Here is a 16,127-nt window from a genome sequence, read left to right on the forward strand (position 1 = left end):
TAGCCAGGATGGTCTCGATCTCCTGACCTCGTGATCCGCCCGTCTCAAGATATTAATTTTAATTAAATCAATTGACAAAGATTTTGAAGTATCATAATACCTAATATTGGCAAGGATGTACATAACCAGGCACTCTCAAACATTCCTGGAAGGAGTTTGTCTTTGTACCCTTTGACCCGTCAATTCCATTCACCTTTGTCTTCTGTGTTTTCTTCTACATCTTGTAGTTAAAATTGCATTGTAGAATTTTTCCAGTGTTAGCTGTCACTGTAGGATCACTGTTGCTATATTCAAGACATCAGAAAATATCTGTCAGTGAAGTGAGAGCAGTTTATCAACAAAGGCCACGCCATGGCCACTTTATGGGTGCAGATCTTGACAAAACGATTCTCAAGTTCTAGCCTATTTTTTACAGTCTTACCGTTCAGCTTTAAATTGTGTTCATGTGTGTTCAAATTGTTACTTACTTCCATTAAAACAGTATAATTTAAAACTTAATATTTATGTTTTCATGTATGTGTAAAACAGTACATTTTATACTCTGATATTTATGAATCTCGGTTACTAGATGATTTGATATATGATTTTTCTAGTTATTTCTTGAGAGCTACACACATTTGATTCCCTTATATAATGCATGGCACATACTTATTACAGTCTGTATTTACTGAAAAATTTTTTTCCAGGATAAAGCCACATGAACCAAATTAAGATCAAATATGTAATCTTGTGAAAATTGTACTGTGCATTAATCAGTTTGCAAATAGAACAATGTGTTAAACTTATTTGCAAGGTCTGATTAGCATTTGTCACATTTCTGCCCCCTGGTGGTAGCCTTCATCTTATCACCTTTGCAATGCCTTTGGCTTGCTTTCTTGAAAAAAATATAATAAATAGTAAAGACATAAATAGTAAAAGTAGTGGGTGAGAATATTTTATAGTGAAAAGGTGGTTAATTAAAATTATTCTTGTAGGTCAATAACCTACAGCCAGTATGCATATATTGTATACCGAATCATGAAACTATTTACCGTCTTACACTAAAAATGTGATGCCTTAGATATAAATAAGGCTGCTCTAAAACACATGCAAGATAGTCTGACATTAGGGTTGTAAATTTAAACTCTTTTTAAACTGTCTTCTTAAGTTAATTCCGTATTTATCAAAGGTAGTGTATGAGAAAAATTACTTCTTTTACTCATTAAATGGGGGAAATCCTAATAAATAAGGAAAAGGAAAAACTTAGAATAATATTCTTAGAGTATAACTAACTGTATATTTAAAAACCTGAGTATTTGGACAACTATGGAATGTGTTTTTAGTTTCATGAAAACGTTTTTTCTTAATATATGTTAGATAAAATGTTTCCTCTTTTGAGCAGTGCCAATGTTGCCGAATTTGGCCTCATAAAATGGAAATACTACATTCGTTTCCCTTGAGTAAACTTTTTACTTTTCTCATAACAAGTTTATTAGTATTCTTGTAAAAATAATGTAAAATTTGGGGAGTAGATAAAGGGATTCCTGCTTATACTATAAACTAAAAGCTCAAGAAAAACTTGAGCTTTAAACTTTTTTTTTTATGATTTTTCAATAATGAAACTGAAAATTTTTATTATTTTGCTATTTACTGAGGCTGTGTGAACATATCATAGCAATGACCAATTATTTTAATATCTCCTGGACTTGTGAATTATATTTGAAATCCTCTATTTTTTTTCCCAGTATAAAATACAAAAGCATTAACCAAGCTTAAAAGTGAATATGTGAACTAAGTGTCTCAGGAGCTAAAATACTAGCTTTATTCCATTCTATATTAAGAATATTAGAAGTAGGAAAAGATTAGGAAAAGTTAAGAATCTTAAACTCTGTTTCTAGACAACAACCACTTTTTCTCAATCTTCAGCAATTTGTGTAATGTACTGACTCAAAAGGAATAACCACAGTGTAATTTTGTAAAGACACAACAAAATTAGGTCTGACTATGGTATTCATATTTTTCATTCATTCAGCAGTAATAACCTCTGGGTCATCTGCTTTTTGTGAAATTTAACATATGTAAAATTATATTGCAGGTTATAATGTTGTTGTAAAGATTCCCGCAGGAGCAACAAACATTGACATTCGTCAGTACAGCTATTCTGGACAACCAGATGACAGTTACCTTGGTAAACATTTCTCATAAACAACAGCCAGTATGTGGCTCTTTGCAATTTCATGGATGTCTGTAGTTTATGTAAATTCTTGGAAGGCAACAAGAGTCCCTTTAGCAAACATGCAATTTCATTTCATACTGAGCTTAGGGCTCCCTATACATATGTTCTTAAGCAGTCCAAAATGTATTACTTAAAAAAAAAACAATGAAATTCTGAACAATAATTTGTCTTCAGTTTTTTTCTCATGTGAATAGTTTAGATAACCAGAAGTTATATTCAATTAGTTGCATGTGTATTTAGAATAAAATACTCTTCTATCATTTTGTCTAACATTAGTTATAGAATTCTTTGGGGTTAAGTGTTTTAAATAGTTTTCTTAATTTTTTTTTCTTTTTTTTTACTGTGTAGCTAAAGTATTTAAATACAGGTTTTTAAAAGCTCTTGTATTTAAAAAAGTCAGAAAAAGAACTGTGGTTTCACGTTTTTATATGTTAATGAATATAGTCACAGTATATTGTCTGTTAGCTATTTCTAAAGTATAAACTTAATTTATGTTATTTATTTTTAGAAATTAGCTTTCAGGCTTAAAGAATTTCACTTTAGACACAAATATGAAAAGGATGCTTTAAAAATCGTTTCCTTCTGCCTTAGAAATATCTTAATAGTGAGTTATCTATAATTCACCAAGCTGGAGTAGGTAGGTAATGGTGCAGAGCTGATATTGAGAAAGCATCTGCTGTACATTAATAAGATGTGGACTATTGACTCAAATAATTAACCTGTGTAACTGGCAATCTGAATCTATAACGAACAGCCTATCTCAGGAATTGCATTTGGAACTATAAAGTCAAATGTAAAGGGAATAACTCCTTAATGGGTACAAGGTTTCCTTTTGGGGTGAACAGGTTTTGGAACTAGATAGAGGTGATGGTTGTACGTCATTGTGAATACACTAAATGCCATTGAATTGTTCATTTAACGATGGTTAATTTTGTATCAGTTTCACCTTAATAAAAAATGCAAAATATTTTATTAAAATCAAGTGTAAATAGTTAGAATTATTAGCCTTTTACGTTTAGTTGGAATTCTTTTCCTCATGCTAAAAATATTACTTCAGTACATATACATAAATATATGCTACCATATTGGAAATAAATAATTTAATAGGTATCACTTAGATTCCAAATGTAGACAAATATATCGATCTGGGATTGGATCACAGGTTCTTCTCAACTTTAAAAATTAGAAATGTTGGCCGTGCATGGTGGTTCACGCCTGTAATCCCAGCACTTTGGGAGGTCAAGGCAGGCGGATTACCTGAGGTCAGGAGTTCGAGACCAGCCTGACCAACATGGCAAAACACTGTCTCTACTAAAAGTACAAAAATTAGCCGGGCATGGTGGCAGGTGCCTGTAATCCCAGCTACTCGGGAGGTTGAGGCAGGAGAATCGCTTGAATCCAGGGGGTGGAGGTTGCAGTGAGCTGATATTGTGCCATTACACTCCAGCCTGGGCAACAAGAGCAAAACTCTGTCTCAAAAAAAAAAAAAAAAAAAAAGAAAGAAAAGAAATGCTCACCAATAAAGTATCAGTATACTTTTTGAGAGAATTACAAATGGAAATATCAAAGTCTAGGTCGAAGTGAATAAAATAGACGTGTGATGTCAATAGAAGGAATTTTTAAAACATTTATATTTATGAAGTTCGGTAACTAAAAGTAGTGAAATGTGTAGTTTTTTTTTTTTTTTTTTTTTCTAAGCCAGTAAGGTTTTGTTTATTTCCCTTAGGTTTAACAGAACCAATAATCCCTTAAATAGACCTAGCTACATCTGATAAAGCACAGATTCTTAAATAGAGGAATTTCTATGTCACAGACTAAATATAGAACTTTGTTTGTTCCTCACTGAATTCAGTGTAATTCATAAAGACAGTTATACTAGTCTACATATACACAGAAATACCAAATTTATTTTACAATAATCCCTTAAATATTGCTTTTTCAGAGGGGTGTTGTATTTATATTAGATAGTTTAGCCATAGATAATTGTGTGCTTTCGGTGAGGTTTCCTGGAATGCCAAACAAATGTTTTCCGAAAAGGTTATTCTTCCACTGAAAAGTGTAACTTAAGTAAAGCAAGCAAAAAAGTATTTGATTAATATGGTGGTTCTTGTAGTGTAAAATTTTAGATATTACACATCCTCTTGAAAATTAAAAATAAATAGCACAGTACTTTACAGTTCACACGCCTACAAACATTTTTCAAACTTGATCTTGACTAAAAGACTGAAATAGAAATTTTTATTATTTCTATTAGGCAGTTTAGGAAACTGAGTATGAGGTTTATCCAAGATTACATAAACATTAATTGCAACAACTTAAACTTAAATCCATTGTTTTAACTCCACATTCATTTCTTTTTACTACTGCATGATTGTGGGTGACATGTAATTTTATATTTAAAAAATAGCATTTCTAATACATACTATATAATTATCTGTATATATAACATATAAATAAATACACACATATACATATTCTATAGGCATATATTAATGTCTGTCACTGGGAAAAAGAGAACAAGAAGGGGACGTGAACAGAGAGGGAAATAGGAGTATTATTCTGAAAAGCAGATATCCACATATGTATTAACAGGGATACAGGGCTTTTCTATGAAAGATCTAGACGTTTGTATAGAGAATGGCATAGTCATTGCATGGCCTCCTAGAATGTTGACCCTAGAGTTTTAAAGCTTTGTACCTTTTTTCTAAGATAGGCATAAATGGAATGATGCAGCAGTCTGGCTGCTCCTTCTTTCCCTACCATTGATGACCAGGATGATTGAACTAATCTGTCTGCTGGGGTCATGACTTCTTTCTGCTTTCCCACTTCTTGTTCTGAAGCTACATGCCTCATGAAAGAAGATGACCATCTGAGATATAAACGTATAGAGTGAACTTATTTTAATATCTTTGGCTGATGTGCTAAAGTTACCCAACTTATTGATAAAATCCCACATTATAGTAAAATAAAGTTTATTTCCTCAACATTAATTTACATTTGCATTCTTTAATTTCAAAAACAGATTTGAACTTTAAAAGTTAAACAAGTCCAGGCTCGGTTGCTCACGCCTGTAATCCTAGCACTTGAGAGGCCGAGGCGGGTGGATCACTTGAGGTCAGGAGTTCAAGACCAGCCTGGCCAACATGGCGAAAACCCGTCTCTACTAAAAATACAAAAATTAGCTGGGCGTGGTGGTGCATGCCTGTAATCCCAGCTGCTAGGGAGGCTGAGGCAGGAGAATTGCTTGAACCCAAGAGGTGGAGGTTGCAGTGAGCCGATATCGTGCCACTGCACTCCAGCCTGGGAGACAGAGCAAGACTCCATCTCAAAAAAAAAAAAAAAAGAAAAAGAAAAAAAAAAGTTAAACAAGTATTTTCTGTATTGTTGATTGGTGTTACTATTTCAATATTCTTTTACAGCATTATCTGACACTGAAGGGAATTTTCTTTTCAATGGAAATTTTGTTCTAAGTAGATCAAAGAAAGAAGTCAATGTGCAAGGAACAAGAACTGTTATTGAATACAGTGGATCAAACAACTCAGTTGAAAGAATTAATAGTACTAATCGACAAGAGAAAGAACTTATTTTGCAGGTAAATTCTCAGTCATCAATAATAACACTTAAATTTAATTATATTAGTAAACTACTGGTTAAGTGCTTAACGTTATCAAATATAAAATGATATCTTAAGAATATTTTTTATGAATTAATTGTACGTTCTTTTGTATTCTTATTGAGGTGTTATGTGTGGGTAATTTATACAACCCTGATGTACGTTATTCCTTCAATATCCCTTTGGAAGAGCAGAGCGAGCTGTTCACATGGGACCCCTATGGACCATGGGAAGGCTGTACCAAAATGTGTCAAGGTACTCTGGCATTCAATAAGGGACAAAAGATTGACTGCATTCTGTCATCATTTTGTGTACTTTTGAGTCTTTGCTGCCTATGGACTCCTCCCCACTGTCCATACACATATCCCACACTGACATATAAAGGTTTTCAATCTTGTTTTCCTTTCTACTTTTTTCACTAATTCTTTCTGTTTCTTACACTTAACAGCATTATTTAATGTTACTCTTTTCACCCTTCTCTGTCTGTTACTGTTCTTTTACTTTCCCATTCTCGTTCTCTTTTTCACAGTGACAGAAAGTTTCTCTAACTTATATATATCCTGCTTCCTGGTGAAATAGCTGCGTTTTCTTCCACTCATCTCCACACAGTCTTTCTCAACAACCTGGCTTCCTCTTTTATTGTTGAGATAGCAAACATTCTTTCATCTTTTTATTTTCTTTCCCTGACCACTAGAAAGTATAATTGTGTAGATGGCATGAAAAATGGAAAGAAATAGAGTGAGAAAAGGAGCAGAGTAGGAACAGCAGAGCAATTTGTAGTAGGGGAAAAAAGTGGGAAGACTAGAGTCTGCAGTCTGTAATTATGAATATTTAATTGTGTAATATTATGTTCAATGCAGTAAGTATTTATTGAGGGAATACATTCAGATTATCCCAATTCTGCATTCAGGTTTTATTCTAGTGCTTGAAACAGGTGCATGAATACATATGTTAATTTATTAATAAAATGGTAAATACAGTACTATAGATATGCACAGTGTGGACCTCAGAAAAGGTGGGGGGAACAGTTTTTGAGGAGATTGAAGCTGATGAGAGAGAATTTTGTGTAGAATGGAAGAAAAGTTTTCACGAAGAATAGAGAAACAGTTTGGGAATTAGGGCATGAGTGGGTCAGGGCAAAGGAAGCTCAGAACCATGTGGAGATGAGCTTATCATAGAAAGCACGCAGCCAGAGTCAATGACAAAAGATGGTGAGAATGTAAAGAACAGTCTACCATCTGACCTGGCGAGGTGCCAAAGGAACTGTGGTGCCCTATTCAAGAAGAGGCACAATCTTGGTCCTGTGGCATCTAGACAGTGCTTCCCAGAATGAATTCATGGGAACAATTGTTCCTGTTTTAGCAGTGTCTCAGTGGAGAGATACAAGGATATGATGCGAGATAGACTGGTATAAATGCTAGAGTAGAAAACACAGAGCTTCGGTTAACATAGAAGGAAGAATTTATTTTGACAGAAAGGTCCTGCATATGCTTTTAGAAGAGAATTGGAATTTGGAAAGCTGGGATCAGCATTTCAACTTGAGTGGGTAAACTCGTCTGTGACCATGGATATAGGGAGTTAGAAGGAGAAATTCTAGCAACAGGAGAATGAAAGAACATTTTAAAATGCGGTGAACACACCAAGAATAACAAGATTCAAAATGGAAGTTTGGACAAACGTGGTGAGAGATGATTTGGGAGTCCGAAGCAGGAGAGTTCTCTTAAACAATCACGTGCAGGGGAAAAGCAACTTATTTCTTTTACCACATAGTGAACTATGATTATGTTCCCTTTTTTTGTGGAATTTTTTTAGTTTCTCTAAAGTTAAAGTTAAATTCCCTCCGTTTTGTTTATTTCTGTGTACTGAAAGTTATCGGTCCTTAAACTTTTTGTCAGAACTACACATTTTGTCTTAATATTTTCAAGCATATTATAGAATCTATCAATTTGATTTTTCCTTCACTTTTTCTTTACCTCTGGCTACTGTGGCCCTCTTTTCTCTAATTTGTTCATGTTGCTTTTTAGGCTTGTTTAATGACTGTCATCTTGAGATTTCGCTTCGTTATTGTCCTGGGAATTCTCTTCGGTATTCTGTGTTAAATTCCCTATTTTCTAAATCCTATCAATCCCTCTTTTTGATTTACTTCTTTCATTGGGTGGAACACATTCCTCAGTATTTTCTTCAGAAGAAAAGTAGATTTTTGAGACCTTTCATATCTGAAAATGGCATAACTATATTCTCATGCTCGATCAGTGGTTCAACTGGTATAAATAGAGATTGTTTTTCTTTAGAATTTTGAAAGCCTTGTTTTCTGGCTTGTTTTCCGATTTCCTGTGCTTGCACATGGCATGTTGTATTCTGGAAGTTTTGTGGATCCTCTCTTTAATTCTAGTGGTATGAAATTTCAGGACAATGTACATTGATTTGGGTTTTTTTCCCATCTATTTTTCTAGGTAATTAAGATGCCATTCCAATTTAGAAATATAAATCTTTGTCTTGATAAATTTTATCATGTTCTTAGATGACTTCCTCACATTAACTTTTCTCTATTATCTTTGGGAAACTAGTATTATTTGGGTGTTCACATTCCTAAACTGCTATTAATTTTCTAATTTATTCTCTCAATTTCATTGTTTTCTTAATGTTTCTTCTCATAACATCTTGTTTTGGTTTTATGAATGTACTGCCTTCTATCATATCTCTGAGTGTATTAATCATAGTTCTTAAGTTTTCTTCTGCTCCCTCACTTACACGTGTTTCATCCTAGTTCTATTTTGTTTTTGTTTATTTTACCTTTTTCGTGTGTGTTAGAGGCTTTCCTAAGATGTCTACTGATCTTGTGCTGTTTGTTCATATTTTAAAAGTACTAACATTCTGATTGAAAGTCCTCTGTGGGTTACACAAGTTAACTAGAAGTTTCATTATAGAGTAACTTGGTCATTAAGTAGCCCTCTCTTATGTCATTGGAGAGAAGTCTCAAATGTTATTGTCAGTTGATCTTTTTTCTTGAGTTAAACAGTCCTGCAAGAGAGGAATTCTCTCATCTTCTGATTGTCATGAGGGTGCTGCGGGATAACAGAAGTTGGCATGGTGCCAGCAGGAGATTGCGAGCTGCATGGGCTGGGATCACATCATTAAGTGTAGGGAACTTTACTTAGCCACCTTGTTTCAGTAGAGTGTGTTTCCACCTTTTCTCAGCTGTGTCTTATGCCCTCAAATTTACTTTTTCTAGAGCTATGCTGTGCAATATGGTAGCCAGTAGTCACATGTGGCTAATCTATTGAAATGTGCTATAAGTGTTAAATACATATTAAATCTGGAAGTCTTAGAATGAAAAAAGAATGTAAAATATATTATTAATAATTTTATATTGATATGTTCAAATGATCATATTTTACATATTTGGGGCTAAACATGAAGGTTACGAAAATTAATTTAGCTGTTTTTTTTTTAACGTGACTACTAGAAAATATAAAGTTCCAGATGTGATTCACATTCTGCTTTCATTGAACAGTGCTGCTCTCAACGAGGAAGCTAGTAGTCTAACTGTTCTTTTTAAATAATTTTCAATTAATTCTTTATTATTTCAGGCCTACCCCTCACACATTCACTCTGTCAGAGGAACCTGCTATTTTCCATTCCTGGGCCTTTCTTGGGTTCTGTGTCATGAATGATTTGTTTGTGATTTACTTTCCCACTTTGCAGGCTTAGGTTTCATCTTCCTTGGTTCTGTTAAATAGTTATTTCCATCTACTTTTCATATTCAAAATTTCCTTTTCTTGCTGTTTCTTTTTTCTTTTCTTTTTTTGTTCTTTTAGGTTTGTGCCTTTTCAGAATTTCTCATAGTTATTTCAAAAGATATTTAGGAAGGAGCAAAGATAACATATATGATCATGTTTAGTTAAGTGGAAGCACAAAGTTGAACTTTGATAAAACAGAAATTTGTTCATGTCACTGACTGCTTAAACTCTTTACTGTCTCCTTATTGCAGAAAGCATAAAGTTCAAATGAGTCTGGTCAGTTATGACTGCTTCTCTTAGTTTGCTTTTGCTGTAGTTATCCTGCATGCAAACAACCACCAAATCTTAATGGCTTGGAACAATAAAGGTTTATTTATTGCTCATATCATGTTTTGGCTGCTAATTTGCTATGGCTCTACTCCAAGTTGGTATCTGTGTCCATGTTTTTTTTTTTTTTCAATAGACTTTTTTTTTTTAGAGAAGTTATAGGTTTACTGAAAAATTGAGTAGAAAGTACAGAAAGTTTGCATATTTATCCATCTTCCTTCTGCCATTCTCCTCCACACTCCTCTATTATTAACATCTTGCATTAGTGTGGCACATTTGTGCAATTGATGAGCCAATTTTGATGCATTATTATTAACTAAACTCGATAGTTAACATTAGAGTTTACTATTTGTGTTGAAAATTCTCTGGGTTTGACAAATGTATAATGACATGTATTCACCAATATAATATCATACATAGTAGTTTCACTGCCCTAAAAATCTCTTGTGCTTCATCTATTTATTCTTCCTTCCTTCTCCCACAACCGGTGACAAACACTGATCTTTTTGTCATCTATGCCTTTTTCTTTCATGTTTCCAGGCAGAAAGATCAGTTCTATCTGGGAAATGATGTTCTGGAGGCAGAGGGAAAAAGGAAAGAGAGCTGGGTGGGACTGGAATAGGTCATATTCCTTTTCAATCAGTTGATAAAAAGCCTGATGCCGATGGACAGGAAAGAGTTCTTCTCCTACAGGAAGCTACTATAACATTGTAGCAATAGAGATGTGTAATCCTCTTGCAGGGAAAGGGGAGTAGCTGAGGTAGCTGATGGATGACAGTACGATAGTGTACTGTATAGCAACAGCATTGTCCTCAGCTACTCAATTATTCACCAACAACCACTCTATCCCACTGTAGTGAATTTCTTTTTATTCCAATGCCTGTCCCATCTTCTGTACATCTCTTCATTAAGCAAACTCCTCAGTCATTCAGGATTCAGCTTACTTATTATAAAAAGCCATTCCTCACTAGATTAATATACTGGTATATCCTGTATGTTGCATTGGAAATTTTTACTTGCTTAGCTGGCTCCTTTAAGCTATTAGCAGAATTACATAATTATGGAACATCTAACTGTGAATTTTTCTTTCGTTTTTTATTTTCATTTGACTTTGGCCAAGGTCTTCAGCGAAGAAAAATAACTTGCATACATAAGAGTGATCATAGTGTTGTGTCTGATCAAAAATGTGACCAATTGCCACTTCCATCATTTGTTACTCAAAGTTGCAATACAGACTGTGAACTAAGGTAAAAGAGAAATAATATGTAATATAACCAGATTAATAAGTGAGCTAAGATTAAAATGTCTAACACAGTGACTGACACAGAGTGGACATATAATTATTACTCATCATCTGCCCTGCCATGAAAAAATTTCAGGCTCACTAATTTATAGTAAAACTCAGTACATAATTGATTTGAATTTTCATTCATAGTGTTTTCTGAATACCAGTATATAGGCCTCAACATTTTGTGTAGAAAAAGGTTGCAATGTTGTCTGTAAATAAATACAAGTAAATTGTAATCGGATGATTTAAAGGTCTGAAACAGTAAATTTTGTAGCGTGATTCGTTATTTTCCACTGAATTAATGAACCAGAAACTTCTGAAGTTTGGGAATTGGAGAAATCAAATTGATTGATTTCCTTGATATTCTATCAGTATTTTGTCCATTAAACTTCAGGGAAATTGATACTAGATCATGACAGGAAGTTTATACTTCTAATTTAAATTTCTTGTTATTTGGGTTTTGTGTGTGTATGTGTGTGTGTGTGTGTGTGCGTGATTGATCTTGGAGTGACATGGTATACAATGAGTCCATCTATCATATTTATACATTTATTTTCAGCATTGTAGCAGGTACCTTTTAACATTCAGGTATGGCCAGAACCTCTTTCACTTGATGAGAATTTCTATATATTTATGATGATGTTTGACGACACAGCAAAAGCACAGTAGTAGAACTGCCTGTGTAAGTTGAATCCACTACATAGTAATAAAAGGAAGCACAGTGAAATTCTTGAAATGCAATTAGGGATGAAAATGAATTTCGTGAATTCTGTGCTTTGTTATTCGGGTGCCCTCACATTGATGAATGCTAGACTACAATTGGGATAATTTGGCTATAACTAACATTTTTACTTGTGGAAAACATGTTTTCCCTGGAAACATGTCTAAATATAGATTACATGAATTAATGAGAAAGTGTGGTGTACTTTACAAAAACTAGTTAACTTTTTAAATGCTTCATTTTTATCGATGTAGTCAAATTCCTAGACATTCCCTGGTCATAAAATCAAAATACTTATAGAGGGATTGCATAGGGAGAAACTACCTGATTGGGAGTCAGATATATGCAGTTATTGTCTTAAATCTGCTGCCAAGTAATTGGGTAATCATGATCTAAACCAGTTGTTTTCAAAGGTTTTTGAGGAAGCCTGGGGTTCCTTGGATGCACCTCCAAAGCTGCCACTAAATGCTGGCATGAGGTCAGTAGTACAATGCTGGCTTCCTGGTGATTTGTCCATCAACTCTTAGAATTTTAAAAACTGAATGCATGAGTGTCTTTGAACCTGTTTTTAATTATGTAATATACCTCCTAAGTATAATAACATCTTTTTTCAAGGTGGCATGTTACTGGCAAAAGTGAATGTTCAACCCAATGTGGTCAAGGATATAGAACCTTGGACATCCATTGCATGAAGTATTCCATTCATGAAGGACAGACTGTTCAAGTGGATGACCACTACTGTGGTGACCAACTTAAACCTCCTACCCGAGAACTATGCCGTGGTAACTGTGTCTTCACAAGATGGCATTTTTCAGAATGGTCTCAGGTACAATAAAAATGATTGCTTAAAAAATGTTGCCCCTTTTTTTTCTAATTACATATTCATGTTACTCTAAAGTACAGTTTTGTTGAAAATCTGATTTTTTTCCATTAGTTACCACTTTTTTTTTTTTTTTAAATCAGTGTTCCAGGAGTTGTGGAGGAGGGGAAAGGTCTCGAGAATCTTATTGTATGAATAACTTTGGCCATCGTCTTGCTGACAATGAATGCGAAGAACTGTCCCGAGTGACGAGAGAGAATTGCAATGAATTTTCCTGTCCCAGTTGGGCTGCTAGTGAATGGAGCGAGGTACATTAAACACATGAGGTTTGGAACTATTAAAATATGGTGTTAGTACAGCTTTGTAATCTAAGACTTTACAAAATTTAAAAGTGCTTAAATTTATTTCATCATTTTGTAAATAACCATTATCAAGGCAATCAGAAATTTACAAGACAGACCAGGCACACAGTGCCTCATGCCTGTAATACCAGCACTTTGGGAAGCTGAGGTGGGAAGATTGCTTGAGCTCAGATGTTCGAGACCAGCCTGAGCAGCACAGTGAAACTTAGTTGGGTGTGGTGACACACACCTGTGGTCCCAGCTACTCGGGAGGCTAAGGTGGGAGGACCCAGCTACTCAGGAGGCTAAGGTGGGAGGATTGCTTGAGTCTGGGAGGTGGAGGTATCAGTGAGCAGAGACTGCAGTAAGCTGAGATTGGCCACTGCACTCCAGCATGGGTGACAGCGTGAGACTCTGTCTCAAAGAAAAAAAGAAATGTACAAGATAGTTTGTCATTATACTATTTACAATATCTGACTAGCAATAACACTAACTGATATTTAATCTATAAGCCTTTGCATAAGAAAGTGCCAGGGTCCACAGCAGCCTGGGATGAATACTTATTCTAAGGTTAGTTTTGCACCTTTGTTTCTAGGATAAATGGATGTTTCAGTGGGAATTAGCAGCAGAAGTTAGGGGCAGACTGATTTTACCCAGTGAATATTTCTGGAGCAGTGAGGGAAAATGCATTTGGGAATGGTTTTTCCACTGTATTTTCCTATGCAAATTGATCGTTGCATCATTTTAAGGCATTTGTGTTGACTAATGCTACAAATAAATAATGATCAGTTGTATTCTTACAGTGCCTTGTTACATGTGGTAAAGGAATAAAGCAGCGGCAGGTATGGTGTCAGCTGAATGAAGATCACTTGAGCGATGACTTCTGTAACTCAAGTACCAAACCTGAATCTCTGAGTCCATGTGAACTTCATACATGTGCTTCCTGGCAAGCAGGACCATGGGGTCCTGTGAGTATATGATACGGGTTTTTCTAATTTGATCTATCTTTACAGAATAACACAAAAGTTGTGTTATATTTACTCCTCCCTTAGTGGGTGCAATGGAATTTGGCTTGATTTATTAAAAAAACAACAACCCTGAAATGTGAACCTTTATGTGTAACATGTTGACAGTACTGCTAATTTTGCTGTAATAAATATTTCAGCTTTGCTTTTGAATTCCCTTTTGTTAACCAAAATGCTACAGACTTTATGCTTTTATCAGCTTTATTTAGATTATAAATATTTTCATCTCTGTGTCTGCATTGATATCGTTATTGTTTTTAGGATAGGCATTGTTTAGATGTTTTGCTGAACAGGCAGCTAGGAGTCTGCAGGATGAGCAATGATCAGGCTGGATGAGGATGGAGTAGCTTATTATTCTGCAGAGGTTGCCACAATTGACAGGAAGCCTTCTCTCATTTTCCCTTTAACTTTATCATATGCTGTTCCTTCTTTGTCTCTTTAAAATTTACTTAGTATATTAAATGACATGCAAACACTAGGTGGTGTTTGAAAAGTATTTAGTTTCCTTAAATCATATTGACTGTTTCTAAAGTATCAGGCCTCTATTTATATTTTTATATGACAACTTTTTAGGATACATTAATTGTTGTACAGTTTGGTTAACTTCAATATTTGATTGGTATTTACTAAATTTGAATAAATATGCATATTTATTGACTTTGCTCTTTTTAAGTCTTAAATCTGAAATAAAGGACTGATAAAAAGATTATTGGAAGTATATTATTAACAGGATATTCCTTAAGAAAATAGAAGTTTATGTAACTTTTGGAAAACAATGTTTTTTAAATATCTATTTATATTCTTCTTTCAGTGCACAACCACATGTGGACATGGGTATCAGATGCGAGATGTTAAATGTGTCAATGAGCTAGTTAGTGCAGTGTTAGAAGACACAGAATGCCATGAAGCTAGTCGCCCCAGTGACAGACAGGTAAAAAGAATCATGGTTTACAAACAAAAAGATTTACGAGACAGAAAGATTGTTGATGTGTTAAAATTATTTCTTTACTTATTTTTTTCCACTTAAACTTGTATGCCTTAAAAACGTGTATGTGAGAGAGAGAGGGAAAAAAAATAGAATTTGTTGTTCTTGTTTTTGCCAGCTTTGTAGCTTTATTAATGAAATTTTTTTTTTTTTACTCCTTATCTACTGAGGGCTCACTCATTTAACTTGTGAATTTCAATTCTTTGAACTGAAGAAGGAGTATATCTATTATTATAAATATCGTGAACTCCTAAAGTATATTGTGCTTTTTAAGGTAGAGTTCTGTGTCCATTCAGAATGTTTCAGCTGAGCAGTATTTTTAAAGGACTGATGCTCTTTTCCTTTTCAGCCATCAGACAGAATGGTCCAAACTTTAGGATTCAGTCATTATCCACTACGGACACTTGACAATACTGTAGTTAGCGCTTTTGAAGATGAAAACATTCATATTACCAATTTGTAATTTAGTATAGAACTGTTCTTGAGACATACAGAAGAAATGAAGTATTAGATTTTATACAAATCAGTCATTAATTAATGTTTTACGATATCCATTTTTCTTCTGAACAGAACTGTGTACTTACACCTTGCCCATTTATTTCTAAACTTAAGACCACTTCATTACCAACTGCTCTCATAGAAAAGATGGCACAATGGCGACATGGTTCTTGGACCCCAGTAAGTGAATTTCTTTAATAGATACAGTGTTTCTATTATGGAGGCTTTTAGACATCAACAAAATGGTTGCTAGAGATTTCACAAATAAATGTATACATTTATTCTCAGGTATTTTGATGGTATCGAAGAAGTATAGGGTTTAGAATTAGGAATTAATGGCTAAGTCCTTTGCCTTTCAAGAACTCTGTGTCTCCGTACAAAGAAATTGAAGTTTTCTGAGTCTATTTTCTTTTTTTTATTATTATTATACTATAAGTTCTAGGGTACATGTGCACAAAGTGCAGGTTTGTTACATATGTATACTTGTGCCATGTTGGTGTGCTGCACCCATCAACTCGTCAGCACCCATCAACTCGTCATTTACATCAGGTATA

The 16,127-nt window shown here is 34.3% G+C and overlaps 1 protein-coding gene across 1 annotated transcript in view; it reads left to right on the plus strand.

The window, feature by feature from the left end:
• Window positions 1–16,127, plus strand: part of ADAMTS20 (ADAM metallopeptidase with thrombospondin type 1 motif, 20) — a gene marked incomplete at its 5' end in the record, with an annotated part of 136,106 nt that overhangs the window by 24,490 nt on the left and 95,489 nt on the right. Inside the window, 9 exons of the mRNA XM_011999063.1 lie at window positions 2,075–2,167; window positions 5,635–5,807; window positions 5,954–6,083; window positions 11,016–11,142; window positions 12,520–12,730; window positions 12,868–13,032; window positions 13,869–14,033; window positions 14,902–15,021; window positions 15,646–15,753. Of these exons, the coding sequence (XP_011854453.1) occupies window positions 2,075–2,167; window positions 5,635–5,807; window positions 5,954–6,083; window positions 11,016–11,142; window positions 12,520–12,730; window positions 12,868–13,032; window positions 13,869–14,033; window positions 14,902–15,021; window positions 15,646–15,753 (1,292 nt within the window). The remainder of the gene's footprint in view (window positions 1–2,074; window positions 2,168–5,634; window positions 5,808–5,953; window positions 6,084–11,015; window positions 11,143–12,519; window positions 12,731–12,867; window positions 13,033–13,868; window positions 14,034–14,901; window positions 15,022–15,645; window positions 15,754–16,127) is intronic.

The sequence above is a fragment of the Mandrillus leucophaeus genome, unplaced genomic scaffold (assembly GCF_000951045.1).
Source record: "Mandrillus leucophaeus isolate KB7577 unplaced genomic scaffold, Mleu.le_1.0 Scaffold580, whole genome shotgun sequence".
NCBI classification, from domain to species: domain Eukaryota; kingdom Metazoa; phylum Chordata; class Mammalia; order Primates; family Cercopithecidae; genus Mandrillus; species Mandrillus leucophaeus.